This window comes from Canis lupus, chromosome 25 (assembly GCF_048164855.1).
Source record: "Canis lupus baileyi chromosome 25, mCanLup2.hap1, whole genome shotgun sequence".
Lineage (NCBI taxonomy): Eukaryota > Metazoa > Chordata > Mammalia > Carnivora > Canidae > Canis > Canis lupus.
This window is the reverse complement of record NC_132862.1, coordinates 26,853,087-26,875,558: the sequence shown is the minus strand read 5'-3', so window position 1 is coordinate 26,875,558 and position 22,472 is coordinate 26,853,087. Positions and strand designations below refer to the sequence as shown.

The following is a 22,472-nucleotide window of genomic DNA, read 5'->3' as shown; positions in this document are numbered from 1 at the left end:
AAAGGCAGATGGGACATACTTTGCAGGGAAGAGCTACCTTTCTGGTAGCCAGAAATGGTGTTGTGTAGGCAATCTACTCCATTTTCCTTGCCGTTACTGTTGCCAGCCTGGTCATGATTATTCCAAAGAGCACCTCTCTGCACTCCCAAGTCTAGTTCCTTGTCTGGCTGCAGTCAGGAATATGCAGTTACCGCTCTCACAGATGGTCCCGCAGACTCCAAACACATGCACTCTTGCAATAAGGTGGAAGAAATCAATTTCAATGTCAAAATGACTCTTATGCTTAACCATCTATAATAAGGTTTTGACTGTCAAAATAGCATAATTCTGATTTTTTTAATCAATGAGGGAAATCTAATTCTAATGAGTGAAGTTCGCCCCATTTGGAGGAAATTAACTTCTTTAGAACCTTGGTGTTATTTTTGTACTAAGAGGTAATTAATGCCTTTCAGGTGTCCATTCTTCCAAACCTGAGGACTTATTTCCTGATTCAATAAGGTTGAAAAATTGACAAATTAAGCATGCTTAAGTGAAAAGTTGATGAAATGTTCTCAGCTACGAACTGAATCTCGCTCCTATTTCTTGTTTAAAAATTTATTAATTTACAAAAGCAGAGAATTGACACTTTTTTTGTGTGTGTGTGTGCAGGGTGTGTGCAGACGGTTGCAATTATAGGACCAATCTTTGGCTTCCTGCTAGGCTCATTATGTGCCAAACTGTATGTTGACATTGGCTTTGTAAACCTAGGTAAGGAAGTTTATTTTCATTTATTTATTTATTTTAGTCCTACATTTTTTTGATGGGGATGGTGTAGAAGATATCAAATTCCCTTTTTATAAAGTGACATGAAAATAATCCACTGAAAATTTGTCATTAATATAATCACCATACACATTAATAAATGGAATACGAAAAATAGGCAATGACTAGAACTGGATGACCCATGGTTTGTTATTCAGATGTATCCTTTTTCACTTCTGGCTTGCCAGTTCAAACGCATTCTAGCATAGTTAAGACTAAAAACTGTGGTTTCCTGTTGGTTCAGGTGTAGCAATATGACAGTTGCATCAACTGATAATGTATTTTGTAGACTTGCCAGGAAGACCAAGAATTGAAAGTCTTCCGGCAACCAAAATATGTTCTTTACTGTACAGATCTGAAAGGTGGAGGCATATTATACTAAGTATGCCTTACTCTCTGGGAAAGTGCTTGTGGGGGGAATAAGTGGGAGACCTCATCTTTCCACAGCTATTAATGTGTTCCTTTCCTTGTGAGGTGTCCCTCCTACATATAGACATTGCTTTCTTTTAAAGAAGTTCAAGAGAGCAGTTAGAAACAAGAAAAACAAGTTTCAGTTTTTAAAATCTTGAAATTGCATTTTAAAGGCCTTGTATGTTAAGATGAACTGCAAAACTCTTGCACTAATTTTTCTTTTTTCTCAAATAAACTACAAGACACATTCCAAAAATTGTATTTATTTGTTCATTTATGTATTCATTAACCTCATTAATTTTGCATCTATTCTATCCCAGGTGCTGTTCTACCACAAAATGGTGAACAAAATAGTTGAGTGCCTTGACTTCCTGAGGTTTTAAAATCCAGTCATGGAGATTGATACAGACAAGAAAGCATAGGTGTGATGGGTGGTACAGAGGGAAATTGTTAAGGGGAAGCAATGAAGATGCAGTGATGAGCCAGTGTAAACATTTTACCAAGTATAATGCAGTGGCAATTGAGCCTGGTTGTCAAAGGACATGTGTTTATTTTGTTATTCTCACAGAGTACAGTGGAGGTAGATCTATCATATGCTTTATGGGTTCTTATATAAAAAAAAAAAAAAACCCACTTGATTTGGTTCAAAAATCTTCATCACTACTTACCTTTTCACCAGATAAGAAATGGTGTCAAAAATAAAGTTTTGATGATAAATAAGATACTGACATTTTATGTATACAGATCTTGCTTCAGACCGAGAATAGCTCTGAAGTATTAATAACCATCATTTAATGAATAACATTCTGTGTGGTTTAGACTAGATTTGGATAAGAAGATGTTAGGATTTAACTCTTCCTTTGAGAAAAAAATATCTTAGATGTTCAGTATATGAACTAGATGCAAGTGGTGCTGATGTGTGGGAGCCAGCAGAAGGTTTTGAGCCCCCATAAATCTCCCTCACATGGGGCTTTCTTCCTGCCATGGGATGAGAGGTCCCTCTGCAGGGCAGAGTAAGACCCCCTCTTCTGGCTTTTAAACTATATTTTAGATCTAAGGAACAAATGAAGAAAAGCATCATGTTCCAGAAAAAAAAAAAAAAAAAACCAGCATGTTTCCTTCAAAAAACAAGATGATAATGTACAGACTAGGAAGTTATCATGCATGAATTATTAGGTATTTTTATGATGTGATAGAACTACTGCTAGGATTTTTTTTTAAGAGGCTTGTTTAAACCCACTAGCTTTGCTATACATGCTACTTAGCCATCTTCTCTCTCTTTCAGATCATGTAACCATTACTCCAAAGGATTCCCAATGGGTAGGAGCCTGGTGGCTGGGTTATCTAATAGCAGGAATTGTAAGTCTTCTTGCAGCTGTGCCTTTCTGGTGTTTACCAAAGAGTCTACCAAGACTCCGAAGTAGAGAGGATTCTAATTCCTCCTCTGAGAAATCCAAGTTTATTATGGATGATCATACAGACTACCAAACACCCCTTGGAGAAAAGTCAAAAATAATGGAAATGGCAAGAGGTAAGCCATAATCTCCTTGATTTAGAAGCAGTTTCCGTTTTCCTGTTGAAACTCTGTAGGAGATCTATAAATAATACCCCCTCTTTCCCCATCATTTGTTCAGAAAAATTGAGGAACTATACAGGAAACAGAACTGAAGGTTACAAAGTCATCTTTATTACTAGAGAGTGGATTAAAGAACATGACCTGAGGTTTTGGTAACCTTGCTGGCAGTCCTACCCTGATTCAGGTTAGACCCGGCAATGGCCCCTATCTTGGATTGCCACTTTGCATTAGACAGACATTTATCATTTGATAAATGTGTGTGGGTACATGTTTCCTACCATTGATGATCAAAGAGTGGATATGGTGTGGGGCAAAAGGCCAGACATGTTAAAGTGAATTCCTTCCACATAGAAAAGGGATGGTTGTGAGAAAGACTGATCCCCCTCAGTTGAGCCCAGCAAGCAATATTTACATTTATAGTAAATCTTCACATTTCAAACTCTCCAGCTGCATTAATAGGAAGAAGGGAGAATCCAAAACTCATTTCTTAACACTAAAGTTTATTAAATTAAATGGAGATCACTTTCATATTTCTTTCTCTGTGACCATGACCCATGTTTGAAGAAGAGAGGCCAGAAAACTGATGTAAGTTCTTAATGTCCTGCCAATAATGTTCAGCTCTGTAGTGAGGGAGTATTCTTCTGTCTCTTTCCTTTTACCCATATAATCGAGAAGAATCTGTTCCTGTCTGACTTATACTTCTAACTATAATCTAAATTATATGCCTGTAGAAGTGAGTGCCTGTGTCTAGATATGAACCTGACAGATCTCAGCCTTGACTTGTGCCAATGCTGCATTTCCATAATGTATATGTGCACTATGTTATAAATGGTCCTGATAACTGTGGCTGTCTTTGCCCTGTTGCCAAGGCTGTGTCTTCTGCCAAGTGTAACACTGTCTTTAATTGCTCCGTGTTATTTTTGTCTTATAGATTTTCTTCCATCATTAAGGAATCTTTTTGGAAATCCACTGTACTTACTATATTTGTGTGCTAGCACTGTTCAGTTCAATTCTTTGTTTGGAATGGTGACCTATAAACCTAAGTACATCGAGCAGCAGTATGGGCAGTCATCCTCTAAGGCCAACTTTGTTATCGGTATGCTCCCTGTCCTTCATGCTTGCCAGTAGGCACTACCAGCTGTGTCTTGTTAACCCTTGGGCATTTTAAAGAATGCTGTTCTTAGATTTAGACTGAAGGTGATTTATGGCGTTTTGGATATGAAGTCAAAAAGTGAGTGAAAAAGATCTACCAGAGTGAAAAAAAAAAAACAGTAAAATATTGCGATCATCTGTGATATACCTTGAGAATACTACATAAACCAGATATGCATTTTTATTAGGAGATTGTGACACTAGATAGGTATCATTCAGGTGTATCCAAAACTTCCTAATAGTGGCCATTTTACCTGAACAGCTTCTAGAATTATAAAAAGTAAGTATTCAGAAAGCTTAAAAGGTACTCATTGCAAAACACTTTGTATCTGCTCAGTTTAAAGGACTTTGCTGAGTCCTGGCATGCAGGTTATTTAAAAGGGCTGTGTTGCTAGCATAGCAGATCAGTCAACAATGAGAAAGCTGTTGAAAGGCAAAGAAAAGCATGAAGAAATGAATGAAGAAAAACCAGAATGTTACAAATACATGAACATCATGCTCCAAGTCATTGGATACTTTTAAAGCCTGGATTAGTTCCTTTAGCCCATGACGAGATCATTAAATGCTACTATTTCGAGGCATACATATATTTTATTCCTTTGGCCATATTCCTTTATGGTAAGAGACTCCAAATGTTTAAAAACATTTCTTCTCCAATTATATCTTCCCCACAATTTAAAGAATTGTGCTATGTATCTATCTCTGAAAGAGACCTCTGAGCTTATTTCAGAATACGTAATTGTCCTGTAACAGTCCTGGATAATGGGCACTTGGCAGATGCTAATTTAATTGACTCTGTTTGGACTATTCTGCTAAATTATAAATATTAAGGCTATACCACTCAACTTTTACTTTTAACATTAATTGGTTAAAATTAAGTTACTTATATGATTTAGCCTTTGGCCTGAAGAAACATTTTAGGTTTTATTCCCCTCAACACCCCCTCCATGACAATCAATGCTTTGTGCTGACTTTAACAATAGAAGAGGAATACAAGTTTAGGAGACATTCTTTTTCTTTTATTTTAAAATCTCCTTTGTGTTTATTGAGCTATGACTTGCAAGCAACAGTTTACTCTACAGCTCCTAAATGTGAAGCTCAGCTGAATAAATGTTTACACAAAAATGTGTGTAGTAATTGTCAGCTAGAACATGAAGCCCGTTGCAGAACCCCAGAGGGCTCCCTCACACCTCCACCTACTCCCCATATTCTTTCCCAAAGCTAACAAGTATCCTGAACTCTGTCATAGAGCAATCTTGCTAGTTTTTGAACTTTATACAAATGGAATAGTATGAGGTGTACTCTTTTGTGTCTAGCTTATTTCAACCAAAGTGAAATCTGTGAGATTTATTCATGTTGTGTATAACAGTTTGATCTTTTTCATTGCTGTGTCATATCCTATCACATGAATATACCACAGTTTATTCGTTTTATTGTTGGTGGGCATTTGGGTTGTTTTCTGCTTTTGACTGTTACAAATAGCAATGCATGACCAGTTCTATATCTACTTTGGTGGGTGTATTCACAACATTTTTTGTGGCTGTATCTTGGAGCAGAATTGCTGGGTCATAGGAATTATGTATGTTTAGATCTAGTAAATATAACTGAAACATTTACCATAGGATTGTGCAAATTTATACTCATGCTAGAAATGTTCCAATTGCTCCACATTCCTATCCCACTTAGTATTGACTTTCTTTTTCATTGTAACCATTCTTATGGGGTATAGTTTATTTGCATTTAACTGATAACTAATGATGTTGAGCACTTTTTTGCAATGACCACTTTGTTGGTCATTTCACCATTCTCTTTTGTTGATTATATTCAAATTGCCTATTTTTCTTGAGTTATCACTAATTTTCTTATTGATTTGTAGGGGTAGATACTTTTTTCTTGATTCAAGTCCTTTATTGAATATATATAAATATTTTCTCACAGATTTAAATTCTTCTTTTCACTTTCCTAAAGGTGAGCTTCTTAATTTTAATCAAGTCCAGTTTCCAGTCTTTTTCATTCTCATTATTGCTATTTTAAGCCTGTTTTAAGAAATCTTAGTCAAACTATAAGGCTATGAAAATATTCTCCTAATATTTCTAATAGTAGCTTAAGTGTTTTAACTTTCACATTTAGGTTATAATACATTTCAATATTTTTTGATATAATGTGAAGGAGAAGATCAAGGTCACTTATCAAAATGAAAAAGCCATCTTTTCCCCATGAATTGCAATACAGTGACACATCTTTAAGTGTATGTTTATTTCTTATTATTCAATGTGTGCATAACACTTAGAGTTTGAGAGCATTTGATTTTGCTATCACTGGAATGAAAAATACATCTTTTATTTCAAATTAAAATCATTTATTTCATGAAAGAAAATTAAAAGCATTGTTTGGGGAAGGATATTTATAAAACAAGATGAGATGTAATCTCATTCCTTTATTGGGTAGATAATAGATGAAATACTTTTGCCTGTAAAATTATTTTTAAGAAAAATCAGCACAGATGAAAGAACTTGAAATTGTGAGAGATTCAATGGCCTGCCTAATTGCAAACATACATTATGATGTAGCCAGGAATAAAATTATTTCCCCTGAGTTATAGTTCCTCTCTAGATATAATTATTTCTGGAAAACTTACAAGAAAAATCTAATAATTCTTTTTTAAGTTGTGAGTGATTGATTTAACCATAAGCTTTCTCTGTACACTCAGATGGTCCCTGGGATCCAAACTCATCATCAGAATTTTTTGACTCATCTGTCAAAGTTCGTCTAAAATTCTGATTCCTCATAGTTTCTTTTATGTCCTGTCTATGGATAATTCAAGTACTTTTGTGAGAGATAAAGTAATAGTGTCTAATGATTTCAATTATTGTAGCTATTTCTTTCCTGAATGCATCTTGGTTTCACATTAGTTAAGTATGGAAAAAAGCAGAGTAAGGGTAAGTGGGAAAATGAATCAACATTTCTAACACTTTTATTATCTTTAGAATGGTGAAAATAAATGCATCATTAAGTTAAAATAGAGATTAAATAAGACCTATAAAATGCATTATAAATGTATATAGCTGTCATTCAGTAAATACTGTTTTCTTCTTTCTCTTCTACCTTACTTCTCTTTCTTTTCTCCATCAGTTTTTAAGGGGTAGGGTGGGGGAAGCTACAAAGAATGATCATTTCTGTGATAAAATAAGAGAGAAACACAAAGCACATTTCCTCTCTGCTCTCAGAGAAGGCATTTGAAATGACATGGAGAAAAGAATAAACAGAAATTTTCCTACATGTTCAAGGGCCAGTTGTCATGATGATTTATTCTTGCTGTACATGTTTTGATATGTTGCCATACTTTCTCATGTTAGCTCCTTTAATTTTGCAGAGAAGATTAAAGAAAAATAAGCAAGAAAAATGTTTAAAATTCAGGGGCTAGAAGGCATATGGCAAAATGATTTTGCTGTCTCAAGTGTGTGGGTTTTTTTCCCCCGTTGCAGTTTCTACTGGAAGAAGTTTAGATAGATGGTCTAATTTTTCTCCTTTTTATAGATTTTCCTATCACTATTAAGCTATGTGGAAATGACCTTGGGTTTTTTTTTCCTTTTTAATATATAGATTGCAATTATTTAGTCATTTTTCTTCATTTCTTTGAGTTTTTTTAATCAAATAAGGCCATATCTAGTAGACATGATACATTGACATTGACTCTCATTGAGAACAATGATTATTACTCTCAGTTCTTAGAGTTGTTACACAGACAAATAAGGAAAAGTTCTGATAATTATTTGGGGAAAGTTGCTTATAATAGAAAACAATTTTTTGTGGCTAAGCTAGCATAGCAAATTAAATATGTGTTAAGATGTGTTCATTAATTAAGTCAACTTATTAAAAATCTGTGAGATAATGGAAAACAATCTTTGTTCATGAGGAAAAAAAAATATCATACCCAAGAAAGATGGCTAATTTTACTTCTTTGTCTGTACTCAATTGGCTCTATGAGTGTGAAAAGTCCCAAAAATGTTCCCATGCATTTCTCTCTCTGTAAAATTCAAATCTTAATATTTATATCATATAACATTAGCATAATATTGTGAAGGTCCATTATATATATTACAGAATTTTACTTTGCTGGGAGAAAAACCCTGAAACATCCTAAGATACTATTATTATTATAACTTATTACTATTTCATCTTAATGGCTAAGGCTATCATACATTTGTATGGGAATCAGAGTTTCCAAATTATGTTGTAACTGTACTGACCATCGTAAAATATTTTACACAAGTCTCATAAGTCCTGTTTATTTTTTTAAAGATTTTTATTTATTTATTCATAGACTCAGAGAGAGAGGGGCAGGGACACAGGCAGAGGGAGAGGGAGAAGCAGGCTCCATGCAGGGAGCCAGATGTGGGACTCGATCCTGGGTCACCAGGATCACATCCCAGGCTACAGGCGGCACCAAACCGCTGCGCCACCAGGGCTGCCCAGTCCTGTTTAAAACAGTAACAAGGAATATGGTCTTCATCTTGAATGAGTACACATAAGTAACAACAACATATTCACATATTCACTCTTAATTTTTTCCTAGTTTTCCTGTTATTTGAGTAAATATTTTAAACAAAAGAAATACATAAAGTAAATTGTAACAAATTGTGGATGCTTGTGTAAATTACAACTAGTATTTCCATTTGGAATATTTAGATGGTAAATATTTTATGATCACATTTTACGGTGAGTGGAAAAAAAAGTATATAATGAAGAAATCAGAGTGAAATTTCTACCTCATTAGAGGATTTAAAAATGCCTGAGATGAAAGAAAAGAAGCTTTGAGAGGCAAACAGCACATCTCATTTGATATTCAGGAACTCTGCTATCAACTCGGCCCAACATAGATATCTGACAGATCCTAGGGAAGTTGAAAGGGAGAATCAAGCTGACAGTATATTTGAAAAGTACTACTATTATTTCATGGAATCATGTTATAATTCAGTTATATTGAACTAGGAAAGTAAAATGTTCAGGAGAAATGTTATATGTGAATAAACTAAAGTTTAGTCATTTAGCACACTTTTATGAAAAACTGCAGGGAGCACAGGATATGATGGTGACCACAGTTTTTGCCTTGAAGGTGTGATTGGAGGGTGAGGGGTACAAACCAGATAAGCTAACAGGTAATTGTGACAAGGACCAAGACTGCTGCTTATGGGACTCTGTACAAGGGTCAGAGGCAGAGGGAGGAAGGGGGTTTCTGGTGACCAACTTGTGCACCCTGATGCTAGAGATGTTCATGAAGGCACCGTATGGCTGGTGGAGGCTGTGGTAAGTCTCTAAGTAAGAGAAGCCTAGAGAACTCTGGGAAAAAAAACCTTATCTTGGAGTCAGAATAAAATCTCCTAGGAGATGGAGCCAATACCTAAATAAAAAGCAATAGGGATAGGGAGGTGTTAAAAAGATGAAAATTTGGGAACAAGGGTGGGGTTTTAAAGGACCTTGTATCAGATGAAGCAGATATCCTGTACCAAAAGGACTGGAGGCAAGAGAACCCATGAAACTTTCTGGAAATTTCAAGAGACACAGGCCTCAAAAAGGAGGTCAGTCAGGAGAGGATATTCCTGATTTTTAACATTCTATATTGAGAGAGCAATGCCTTTAGAATCATCCCATTTTGATTGTCAGGCTCTTCTTGGCCAAATCAGAATAGGGAAAAGGACAGTGGAAACCAACACAGCTTGAAACTACAAAGAGTATCAAAGGATATCCTTTGTGCTATGATTGCCTGTGTTCCAGGTTTGATTGGTAGTTTACAAAATAAATGAAATTTTAACCACATTCTCAGAAGGTTTCAATTTAGAGTCTAGTTTCAGATGTGTTTTTTATAAAGTGCTTTTGGGAGATAGAATTGAAAAAAAGAATTGGACCCTACCCTTTTTGTGTAAGTCTTGGGTCTATAAGAGTGGGAATTCAAAATCAAGTACCATGAATATGTGTGTGTAAAAATAGGGACTTAGATGACACACATCAAATCTACGGCAATGCTTAGTTCTTGAGAAGGAATATGGATTCTGGAACAGAGAAAGAATTTGCTTTATACAACTCCATATTTAAAAATCAGAAAAACTGGGAGAAGATATTAGCATTTATTAACTTGGATTATGAGAAACCAGGTTTGCTATATTGCTTTCCATTATATTCTCTATTTTTAAAAATAAATAATAATCAGGTTCCTCTTAGCTGATGTATGGCTCTTTAGGGGCCCAGTATACATTCATCTCTGCCACTTTCCACAGCCACAAACCTGTTTCACTGGGAAAGAAAAAAACTAGCCCCTTCTCTTTTTTTCTTTCCTTTTTTTTTTTTTTTTTAATTTCACTAACCTTGTGGTCATGCCTCCTTCAAGGTGGTTGATTTCTAATGTGACAATGTTTGTATTAACATTTACCAATTTAAAATCCAACCAAGAAGTCACCAAAGAGCCTCTTTGGCCAACTTTTCTAATATAGACATGTTCCCCTCCACCCACCCATCCCAATATTTTCATCTTTGTGAATCTGATAGATTAAAGTGCTGACAACAACTTAATTGAATGAAATTTTTGTGCCATATATTGTGCTAGGACTTCTCATGTTATTTAGTCACCATGGCACTGTTATTTGCCCCCTATAATAGGAAAGGAGACAGTTTATCGAAGTTCAGAGAGTCACCTATAGATGCACAGCTATTAAGATGTGGCACTGAGATCCAAACCACGCAGTTAGGTCCCAAGAGTCCAAGTTCTCATTCATTTTATTGGATCTCTTCTTAGTGTTGATTAAAATCACATTTATTTGATTATTAGTGAGGTTGCACATCTATTAATCAAGAATCCTGTCTCCCAAATCCTTTGAGAGATGGTGTATCATAGTGATTAAAAGCATGGGATTTGACATGAGACTCTATATTGTCAAATCTGGTTTTAACACTTACTAACCATGACCGTGAATAAATTGTGGTCTAAAGTGAAAATAGCAATATAGCTACCTACTATGGTTGTGGTGAAAGATAAGTGTGAGATATATCAAATGCTGACCTGAGTGGCTGGTACATTATAAGCAAATAATAAATTTAAGAATAGTTTAATAATACATTATTTTGTTATTGTTTTGTTGTGGTGGTTTTTAGGAAGGATACCAAACTAAGCAACTAAAAGTCTAAATAAAAATAAATTTTGTTTGGGCCAGAAAAATGAACCAAAACTGTATTTTTGTTCCCTGAATTCCATGTGCCTATTATTCTTATGCACAACCTTAAAGATTATTAACTGTCACCTAGTTGCCCCTTGATTGTACCCATTAATCCTGAGATTAGACAAGAAAGACATTGACTTATTAATTCAGTGTTTATTGATTTCAAATTCTATGCTAGACATTATGTTAGGCAGACCTCTGAGACTCTCAACTGTGCTATCATTAATCTATAATCTAGACACTCATCAAAATCTCTTGATATGTCAGTAGATAATAGTTAATGAATATTTCTATAACTTAACGTGACCAACCAGTCTAATAACTTGTCAGGTACTGTTGTGTAGTTTTGTGTAATCCCTTAGAAAGTTTATGTCAGTGCACTCAGACTTTTTTTAGAGATTCATGGAATGACACATATTTTTTCTTGTTCCTCAGGGCTCATCAACATACCTGCGGTGGCCCTTGGAATATTCTCTGGGGGGATAATTATGAAAAAGTTCAGAATCAGTGTGTATGGAGCTGCAAAACTCTACTTGGGATCATCTGTTCTTGGGTACCTCCTATTCCTTTCCCTGTTTGCACTGGGCTGTGAAAATTCTGATGTGGCAGGACTAACTGTCTCCTACCAAGGGTAGGTTCACTCATTAAGTAATGTGAGGAAATTGGCTTGTTTAATTAAATTAATTATTAGTAGAGTTACAAAATAAATATGCTTATGATATTTGATCATAAGCATCATAACTATGAGAAGAGAATTATGGTTTTATTGTGGAATAATTGACAGTACTGTAATTGTTACCAAAATCTATCATTTCCCATGAATTTGATTGTCTAAGAGAAATTATTAAAAATATTAAATCTACATCTTACTGTAGGGCAACATGACAACGAAACACTCAGATCGTGAATCTTGCCCCTGTCCATCATTAGTGAAGTGAAATTGTACATAGGTCATTTAATCTAATCAAACCTCAAATTTTCCCAATTAAAAAAGAGGAATAATAACTACCTTATAAAATGTTGTAAGATTTAAGCAAGATAATATACATAGAAGTGATTAGTACTTGCCTGGCACAAAAGAGATGTGCCATCTGTAAACAATTGTATTTTTTTCTTTGTGTACTTGGGTAACTGGGGAGGTCTCTTTGCCACTGTAGTCTCTGTTATACTCAAATCATGTGACATTTCAGGAGAGAATGCTATCCCTCAGCCTGGTGACCCATATAACACCTCTCTTTAGTTCTTTGCAGTTGGTGAAGAGAATATTTATTGATGTTTTCAGACTATGCCATCTCGTGTGGGATGGATGACTAGTTTTCTTAGTTTCCAGGGTCTGTCAACTTTAATACAAAGTTGGATCTTGAAGGAACTACTCTGTCTTTTCCTTTCAAGAGTCCTTGCCATCACCCTATCTCTGAGCATGAGTTCCCAGATGGCAGCTGTCTTTATTCTTTCACCCAACTCTGCATTATCTGTTTAAAAAATTAATCGAGCCACTATTGTTTGCCAGGCCTACCACCCTGACTGCATTGCCTGACTGACAAAAACCTCTGCCTGTGGCTCAAAGGCCAGTGCTCCTGTTCTAATTTTCTGCCTTCTGCTAGTTCAGCTGCTGCTTACTTACTGCTTGCTCTCCAGCTTTCTTCCTGTGTTTCCTTCCCAGCTCACCTATCTGTCTTGTCTCCGTGTTCCAGTCTCCAGCACCTTCATTTACCTGGTATCTCCTCCTCTTAAGTGAATAGCAGTTATACTTTTCACCATCTAAAAAGTCCTAGAAAATTAGTGACTGCAAAGTTTATATACTATTGCTTCTGGGAGTTACCATAGCAACGTTAGATTTAACTGAGTGTAGTAAGGTTGCCTTGCCCATAGCAATGCAGATAAGGATATTAGCTGTAAACAGGAATTGCAAGAAGATTCTGGAGATAGTAGAAGCCTTGTGCTGTCTTTAACTGTCCATACGATCCTAATGGTAGATAAATAGTGGTAAAGTTCTTTGTATTTTGCAATTTACAAAACAGTATAACTTTCGTTATTTCACTTGTATCCTCAGAGCATCTTTATGAGGTACATTTTGTTCCTCATTTAATGGAAACTGAGTTTAGAAAGGCTGTTTATCTTTTTAAAATGTAATATTCTTTCTACAACATCTTGCTATCTTTAAGCCAAAAGCAAGCACACAAAAAGACAACAATGGGGAAGTTTTGAGGTTCACAATGAAAGTATATCCACATAATAAATGATTAAATATTTTTAAACAAACGAAAGATAATATATTCGTCGTGAGTACTAGCCCTTGAGCGCAGTTGCCTTAAGACTACAACTGCATTGAAATAATGCTATCATTGTCTAAAATATTCTAAAACTCCTCTTTTGAATTTGCTTTCCATATTTTTCAGAATATTCCCAAAAATGGTAAAGGTTTAACCTTAAAGAGTAGGTTTGCTATTTGAAGCAGCCAAAGAAATGGCAGTATCCCTGGAAAAAGCTCTCGGATCCCAACATGACTACTTTGAAAGCAAAATCTCATTTGAGTATAAGCATTCTGGCATATTTGATAAAAATTATCTTAAAATTTTAAATTACTCTGTCAACACATCCTTTGTAAAACATGTATGCAACTAATTTCTGCATCAAGATTGTCCTCAATGATAAATTTAACATACTTTTAGTAATATAAAATAATTGACTTTATAGAATACAACATGTTCCCCAGGGATTATCCTGAGTTGCTTTGTTCCACAACGGCTGTTTTGATTCTGGACATTCAGCAGAAACCCTGTAGACAGCTTTAGATATGGTAATGGAAGAAACCTTTTTTCTGTAATAATGACAGTAAGTGTGATATGATGTAAGAATTTAGAATCCAGAGGCCTGGAAGAGTTCTCATTTTGAAGTTTGTCACCATAAACATTGTGAATTTGAGCCAGTAATTTGCTCACTTTGGACCTGACTTTCCTGATCTGCCAAGAGAGAAGTTGGCCTAGATCTCCCCCCAAATTCTTTCAGCACTGACCTTCTGAGATCTTAGTCCTACACTATTGAGTAGCCTGATTCTAGGCTTTCAAAGGCACTTATTTTTACTTTTAGATACTACCAAACAGTCTCAATTAATTTAACAATTAATGCCTTATAGAAAAGAACAGGATGAAATATTCCTATATTACTTCTCAGGAGGCCTACTTATACCATTTTACTCTGTCTGGAGACATTTCAGTGGCTTTTGTTTTTATGTTTGAGATAACCAAATGCATAGCAGTTCTACTAGATGAAATATTCCATCAATTAAGAAATTATAATTGCAATCATTATAGGAAATTACAAGGAGAGGCCAAAATGACTTTTCTTTCCTCCAAAATGAATAGCATTTTTCTTTTATTGACTTACCAGAAACCTTGTCTCTTAACCTACCATGTCCCAAATTGTCCTTGGTGCTGGAGATATAGGAGTGAATAAAACAAACATCTTGCCCTCACTGAATGTACATGACAGTGTGTATGCGGGGGAGGGGGGGGCGGGAGCAGTGGTTGCTTCAGTTTTAAATCCCTCAAATACTTTTGTAAAAAAAACAAAATGAGAGGAGGAGATTTTTTTTAAAGATTTTATTTATTTATTCATGAGACACAGAGAGAGAGAGAGTCAGAGACACAGGCAGAGGGAGAAGCAGGCTCCATGCAGGGAGCCTGAAGAGGGGCTCAATCCCGGATCTCCAGGATCAGGCCCTGGGTTGAAGGAGGCGCTAAACCGCTGAGCCACCCGGGCTGCCCGAGAGGAGGAGATTAAGCAAATAAATAAGTTCAAAGTAAGAGAGAAAAAAATAAAAGGGAATGATGGGGTGCTAAGGGATGAAAAATAAGATGCAGGTGAAGAGAAATACCATTGCATAAGTACCTCCTTAGAAGAATAAAGGAATCTGAAAAGAACTAGGAGAATAAGAGTAGAAGAATGAAGTAATTCAGGGGAGAGGAAGAAATAGAAGTGAAAGAGAAGGAATTCTGGGAGAGGTAAAGGCGGAAGGTAAGACAGAATGACAAAGAGGGAGATATTTTATTTTATTTTATTTATTCATGATAGGCACACAGTGAGAGAGAGAGAGAGAGGCAGAGACACAGGCAGAGGGAGAAGCAGGCTCCATGCACCGGGAGCCCGACGTGGGATTCGATCCCGGGTCTCCAGGATCGCGCCCTGGGCCAAAGGCAGGCGCCAAACTGCTGCGCCACCCAGGGATCCCCAAAGAGGGAGATAAAAGAGAGAAGACAATCAAAATTACGTAAAGTCAACTGTCAGAACAAAAAGCCAGCTCCTTAAGGGCAAATATTGTCTAATTCATATTTGCAACTATCTTCTCTCCTCCCAAGGCTAGCACTTAAACCTTCCACAAAATTTTTGAACCCAGAAAGCATGTGAAAAGAGTGACATAAGATATGGAAGATCTGCATAGAGTGGGAGATTATGAGAGAGAGAAAAGTTAATGAACTAGAATTAATAAGACACACAAATAGGATGTGTAGCTCTTCCAAACTGAAGTCTGTTGACATAATGTTGACGGCTTGACTTTTTTTTTAACCATGCCATCAACAATGCCCATTTTACTGATGCTGAGACAATTGTGAAGGAAATTTACACACAAGCATTCATACACATGTACACACTACCTGCAATGCATTTAATAAGCGTCAGTTGCTCTAAAAGTTTATTCTACTTTTCTGTTTTGTTAGCCATTTTCCTACATCTTTTCATAGAAATATATTAGAATATCCTAGAGATTGTTGATTTTAGTAAAATCCACAAACCAAGAACTGGATATTATGCGAAGGTGTAAACCTCTAAAGATAACATTCAAGAGAAAGTTAATTAATATTAGACTCACATTTAATTATTAGAAACTGGCATTTCTGATGACAATTTTGTTTCCAAAAGGCAAACTCCATTGGCAGTGCCATTTATATCAATCAAGAACACTGATTTTTGAAGATATTAAGGTGCTGCCTGCTAAGAGGTAATATTTTATACTGTTACATTTCTTTTCAGAACCAAACCTGTCTCTTATCATGAACGAGCTCTCTTTTCAGATTGCAACTCAAGATGCAAATGTTCAGAGACAAAATGGGAACCTGTGTGTGGTGAAAATGGAATCACATATGCATCAGCATGTCTTGCTGGCTGTCAAACCTCCATCAGGAGTGGAAAAACTCTTGTAAGAAAACCCTAATGTGTGTGCCTGTGGTGCCTTCTATAACACATAACCACACAGCTCTATGGGGGCTCAGAGGCCAACCCAAAAGCAGACCATACTGATAGCATTTCTGACTCTTACTCTACCCTTGTTCTTTTGTGTGGAGACAGGAAGCATAACTGTCACTAGTGGAGCTAGAGTTGTTGAAAGAATTAGGATAAGAATTAAAATCATGAAACATGGTAGCAAAGCCTTGCAATGATGTAGTATAGTTCTCTCTTTTGCTTGTGAGGAATATTAGCCTCAAATGAAAAAGTCTCAGTCATAGGATCATTTGATAAGATGTGCATTGGGATCCATGTCTCCTGACCCCAAGGCCAGTGGTACTTGGATGTTTTAGAGACAGGACATATGGAGGCCAGTGTTAGAAAACTCTAGCCCAAGAAGTCTATACCCAGGGATCACAAACTCAATTTTGAGGAGATTGATAGTTCTAAACACTGTGCCTGAGAAATCAATCAAGCCTGTGTGGGTAATAATGAAAAGAGTAGGTGGCTGGAATGAAAGGGTTCTTATAGGGTGGATGAGGGAGATGAGGTTGGAAATAAAGCTAAGAAATCATTTGTAAAGGATATTATTAAATCAATAAAAGACTCATTTCTGCAGTCATACCTTTACATTTTCTGTCCCAAACAGACTGTTTCTTTTACTCTCTGTATATACGGCTAACAGACTGCTGTCTACATGTGCTGATGAAATCTGCCTATATTTGACAGTCCTAGAGGGCTGAAAATTAACCCACACATCTATTTACACAGGCTTATCAACTAGATAAGAATACTTAGGCAAAGACTTCTGTAGATGCAGAGTAACATGTTGATTTTCTGTTTATTGTTATTTTTGACATTTTATTCAGAGTAGAAAGGATTGGCTTCCAGCAGCAGTGAAGAGGACAACCCACCCAACTGAAATCTGAGTTTTTGACCTCCATTCCCCTTTCCCTCCCTCCCTCCCTTCTTCCTTCCTTCCTTCATCTCACCATCCTTCCTCCTTTCTTTTTTCCTTTTTTCTTTTTCTTTCTTTCTTTCTTTCTTTCTTTCTTTCTTTCTTTCTTTCTTTCTTTCTTTCTACTTTCCTTCCTTCCTTCCTTCCTTCCTTCCTTCCTTCTTTCTTTTCTTTTCTTTTCTTTTCTTTTTTCTTTTTCTTTTTCTTTCTTTTGTCTCCCCTTCCCCTCCTCTTTCTTTCTTTTCTTTTAGCCACTACACTTTTGTCCAAACTACTTGAAAGTTCTCCTTAATTAGAACTTCTATTTATCAAATCCATTCATGCCAGGAACTAAAAGAGGTGCTTTAAAAATGGATTTAAATATCATGGTCTTCAAGTAATTGGGTATTGCTTTACTTATTTTCCTCACATGAGAACTGAGGCATTGAGATGCCTAAACTCACATATCTAGTAAGAGGTAAAGTCATGGTTCAAAAACTTTTTACCTGACAATTAAAAAAAAAAAAATCAACATTGCTACTCTTCCTTGTAAAGGAAATGCCAGCTTTATTTCATTGTTTATCTAAAAATTCATAAACTGTTTTGTGATAAAAGTGACAACTCATTTTATATACACAATTGTCCATGAAATTTACAAAAATTAACTAATAAAGGATTATAAAAGTTGTCTCTCTGTCCAAGATTTAGTTGAGGTATATTATTCAGGATTTTTCTTTGCTAACTACCATTATAAAGTCATATCCTCAAATTATGCCCATTTATTTAACAAATTTTTAGTGAGTACCTAACAGAGGACCCACTTTAGGCCCTAAGTGTACAATGATAAGAAAGACAATTTCTGCCAGAGGTTTCATTCTAGTGGGGATATATAGTTTAAAAAAATGATTATGTAGTATTCTAATGAGTAGTGATAAGCACTGTAAGGAAAAGATAGGTTAGGGTAAAGGATAGAGAGATGGGGGTATTTTTTTGAATGAGTGATCATGGAAGCCCTCTTTAATGAACTGAGCAGAGACCTGGGGTGTGTGCACCAACCTTATAGCTATCTAGAAGAGCTGCCCAGCAGAGAAAGCAGAAAGGTTATAAGGCATGGGTAAACGTACCATGTTCAAGGGTTGGCAAGGGCACAAGGGAAACCCATGTGTGTAGATGAAGCAAAGGGAGGGGGGGAAGATCATTGAGTGGTGAGATCAGAGTGGGATCCAGGAGCTCCATCATAGTGTGTAAGCTGCTATAAGGATTTTGGATTTTATACAAGTGTAATAAGAAGCTATTGGAAGGCTAAGAATAGTAACTGCCATTTTTAAAGGCTTACTTTGCTTACTATGTGGGTAACAAATGATAGCAGGATAAGAATGGAAATAAGCTGGGGATAAGGAGATCACTGTAGTAAACAAAGCAAGAAATAATGGTGGATTAGACTTGGAAGTGGCAGAGAAGGAGATAAGGTATGATTGGATTTACTGGAAGATTTTTCAGTAGGGTCAGTAGTTTGAACATCTGCTGTTTGGATAAGAAAATGTGATTTATATAAATTTCACTTTGCTTGCTATACTCTAATACAGAGAAATAAGAGAATACTTACCTTATTGTTTATGTAATGCATGTATACTATGTTGTGAAGTCTTTTAAATAAATATTTTCAATTTTGCTTAAATGTTAACTCAATACTTGGATTTTTTTTCTATTGTGTTACAGATATTTTATAATTGCACCTGTGTGGAGATTGCAGCCTCAAAGTCAGGAAATTCCTCAGGCATGGTGGGCAGGTGTCAAAAAGATAATGGATGTCCCAAAATGTTTCTGTATTTCCTTGTCATTTCAGTCATCACATCCTATACTTTATCTCTAGGTGGCATACCGGGATACATGCTGCTTCTGAGGTGAACACTGATTCTCCTTGCCCCACTTTTAATATATGATGTCCTATAATAATCTAGAACATTGATTTCAAATTCTGTTCTATAGAATTGCGATTCCTTATAGTTCTCTCAGGGAGCTTGACCCATATCCTTGTTCTAGTTTTATACTCTTCCCACTTTGGGTTTTTATGCAAAAAAATATGCTTGAATAGAAGTTTTTCTAGTTAAAAGTTTTTGTAAATCATTGGTCTAGAAAGCAATATTGGTGCCAACATCACCATAGCCACTCAAAAAATATCCTATTTCTAATTGTGGTAATTATATTAACCAGTGTAGACTAAATGTGCTATTATTATTATTTTTTTTAAGATTTTAAGTATTCTCCACACCCAATGGGGAACTTGAACTTATAACCCTGAGATTAAGAGTCACATGCTCACCAGGTGAGCTAGCCAGGTGCCCCTAGGCTAAATATGTTTTAGATTAAGCGTGGTTTCACTGAATTATGGGTGATAAAAATTAAGATAGTTTAAAGACCCATCAAATATCACAATGTCTCACATTTATTATTTTAATATATAGGTTATTTTTCTTGTTCTGACTGGAATTATCTACATGTGGGGGTGTGTGGGGGTTGTTCATAAATTTTGAATCAATTGAGTTCTGTAATCCATGAATATATGTTAATGACTCCAAGTGTTTTGCTTATAAATTCTAAAATAATGTTTTAAACTGTGTACCCTTTTTGCATATTGTTAAGTGGACATCTAAAAATTTATCTTAAGTTTAATAGTAAGTAAGCATTGATTTCCAGATAAGTATTTACATTTAAAAATATAATGATTTTAAATGTAGATCACTCCTTTGAATGTAATTAGTAAGCATCTCGAAAATAGATGAGATAACCAATATCACCTAATTTAAAATTATACACAAAAAAAATCTTTTACAGTAAATATGTTACATATTTCTTTCTTCTCCTTATGCTTATATCTTCACTCAACTTCCCTATAGCCTTCTCCTCTATTATAATATAATGTTTGAACAATTTTTGTTATCTATCATAGATCTCTATAAAAAAGGATGTAAGTTCAAACTTTAAAATAGTAGTTTTATAACTAGTTCTGTTAGTGATAAAATTTTCTTCCTAATGAGATTAGCCTTGCAAATATTATTATTATAATTGATAAAAATAACCTAAGATATGACCAATTGTGATAAAATTATTAAACATAAAAGTCAAATTTTATTGGAAATCAATCTTTAAGAGATGGATTAGTAGCTTTTAATTCATATATTGAAGGATGAGTATAATGTTATTTTAAAATGAAACTAATCAAAAATGTTGTATACATTTATAATTTTCCACAGTATATTATGGAAATTTATTAGGAAAGATAAAGTAGGAGTAACTCCACAAATACGTTTTAGAGCCCTTCAAAAGGGCTTAAGGAAAACATGAGATATTGTCTTTTCAAATGGGAACATGATATGGAGAGCATTGCCACAGAGTTCTCAGACCAGGATTGTTCTTCATGGGTTGCTATTTCTTCCGTATCTTATACTGGGTCAAGTAGTCACCCACGCCAAGAGGAAGGGTTTTCTTCACCACAAGCTCCTCAAATGAACCATGTTGTGTTTTGATGTCAGAAGATGTCCTTTACATTGAAAGAGAAAAGTTGTGGGTTTTGCCTCTTTTAAAGGAGAGATGAAATGATATTATACATATAAAAAAATTAGTACCATGGTTAAAACTTATACTTGACCCAGTGTAAAAGGTGAAAGAAATAGCATGGTTAACACTCAATAGTTAATATAATATCATCATGATTATTATCATAAAAATTGACAGGCCAATCAGTTAAAGCTATACTTATTAAAGATAATATTATTTTAGGTATTCTTGCACTTAGCTGGTAAATTCAGGTCCCCACTATTTAGCAGAAACACTTAGCATTCCACGGCAATTGTGACTGTATCAACTCAGATCAATATGGTCCTGTGCTTTTAGACCAAAAGCCACAAAAATTAATTATAGGTTATTGATCCCTTATTGTTGCCTCAAATTTCTTATAATTTTTTTCTGTGAGTCTTTTGCTATTTTTCTCATTAAACTTATAATTTTACTTTATCCAATACCATTTAAATATGTCATGTAAAGGTGATTTATGTTTTGGAAATATTAACTATCAGCTCTTTGATGCATTGCATGTAATGGCACATGGATTTACATAATTTGCCCTCCCTATGCTAGGACACTATGGGTTCTCCATAAATACTACTTGAATTCTAGCCTTATTTCATATGTGGTAAGCAGATTATCACTAACATTAGTATTTGCTTTAATGGACTATATTTTCTTTATAATGCTTTTGTTGTTTTTAGGTGCATTAAGCCACAACTGAAGTCTTTTGCCCTGGGTATCTACACCTTAGCAATAAGAGTTCTTGGTAAGTATAATATATGTTTTAATTATGGTAGTTATGACAAATGTATTTTGAGTACTTTCCTCAGTATTTTTACAGAATTATCATGCATAACTAAATAATATAGGTGGTTAGGTCCCTATTTATTCTCTTCCTTCCTTCCTTCCTTCCTTGTCAAAAAGTTTATTCTTGTTATGAAAGAGCCTTTTCGCCTGAGAGAAAAACAAGAAATAAACCAGTAAGAAAGGCTGAAGCCTAATAAGGAACTTAATTTACCAGGACTGCTGTCCTAATCAGAAGATGAAAAAAATGCCAATAAAAAAAATTAAGTCCCTTATGCCTTCATATAACCTTATTATCTCCTTCATAACTCTATCACTCAAGTGCAGTTGTATTAGGGTTAGGACTTCAGTATATAAATTTTGAGAGGACACAATAGTCTATAAAACCAAGGGATCGGGATCCCTGGGTGGCGCAGCGGTTTAGCGCCTGCCTTTGGCCCAGGGCGCGATCCTGGAGACCCGGGTTCGAATCCCACCTCGGGCTCCCGGTGCATGGAGCCTGCTTCTCCCTCTGCCTATGTCTCTGCCTCTCTCTCTCTTTCTCTCTGTGTGACTATCATAAATAAATAAAAAAAAAAACTAAAAATAAATAAAAATAAAAATAAAACCAAGGGATCTGTAGGATACACTCTTAAATGAAATGAAGCAAAATGTAGAACAATATTCATGGTATGATGCATTTGATATGAGCAGTATGGAGAGGTAGAAGTATTACACACACATGCAAAGGTATTTGCTGATATTTTTAAAAAGAGGGATGCCTGGGTGGCTCAGTGGTTGAGCATCTGCC

General features: G+C 35.4%; 1 protein-coding gene across 2 annotated transcripts in view; it reads left to right on the top strand.

Annotated features, from left to right (window-relative positions):
* Nucleotides 1-22,472, top strand: part of SLCO1C1 (solute carrier organic anion transporter family member 1C1) — a 56,004-nt gene that overhangs the window by 29,527 nt on the left and 4,005 nt on the right. For both annotated transcript variants that reach the window (XM_072798775.1, XM_072798774.1), the window contains 7 exons: nucleotides 649-747; nucleotides 2,498-2,743; nucleotides 3,720-3,884; nucleotides 11,587-11,782; nucleotides 16,183-16,348; nucleotides 19,031-19,215; nucleotides 21,580-21,644. In XM_072798775.1, the coding sequence (XP_072654876.1) occupies nucleotides 649-747; nucleotides 2,498-2,743; nucleotides 3,720-3,884; nucleotides 11,587-11,782; nucleotides 16,183-16,348; nucleotides 19,031-19,215; nucleotides 21,580-21,644 (1,122 nt within the window). The remainder of the gene's footprint in view (nucleotides 1-648; nucleotides 748-2,497; nucleotides 2,744-3,719; nucleotides 3,885-11,586; nucleotides 11,783-16,182; nucleotides 16,349-19,030; nucleotides 19,216-21,579; nucleotides 21,645-22,472) is intronic.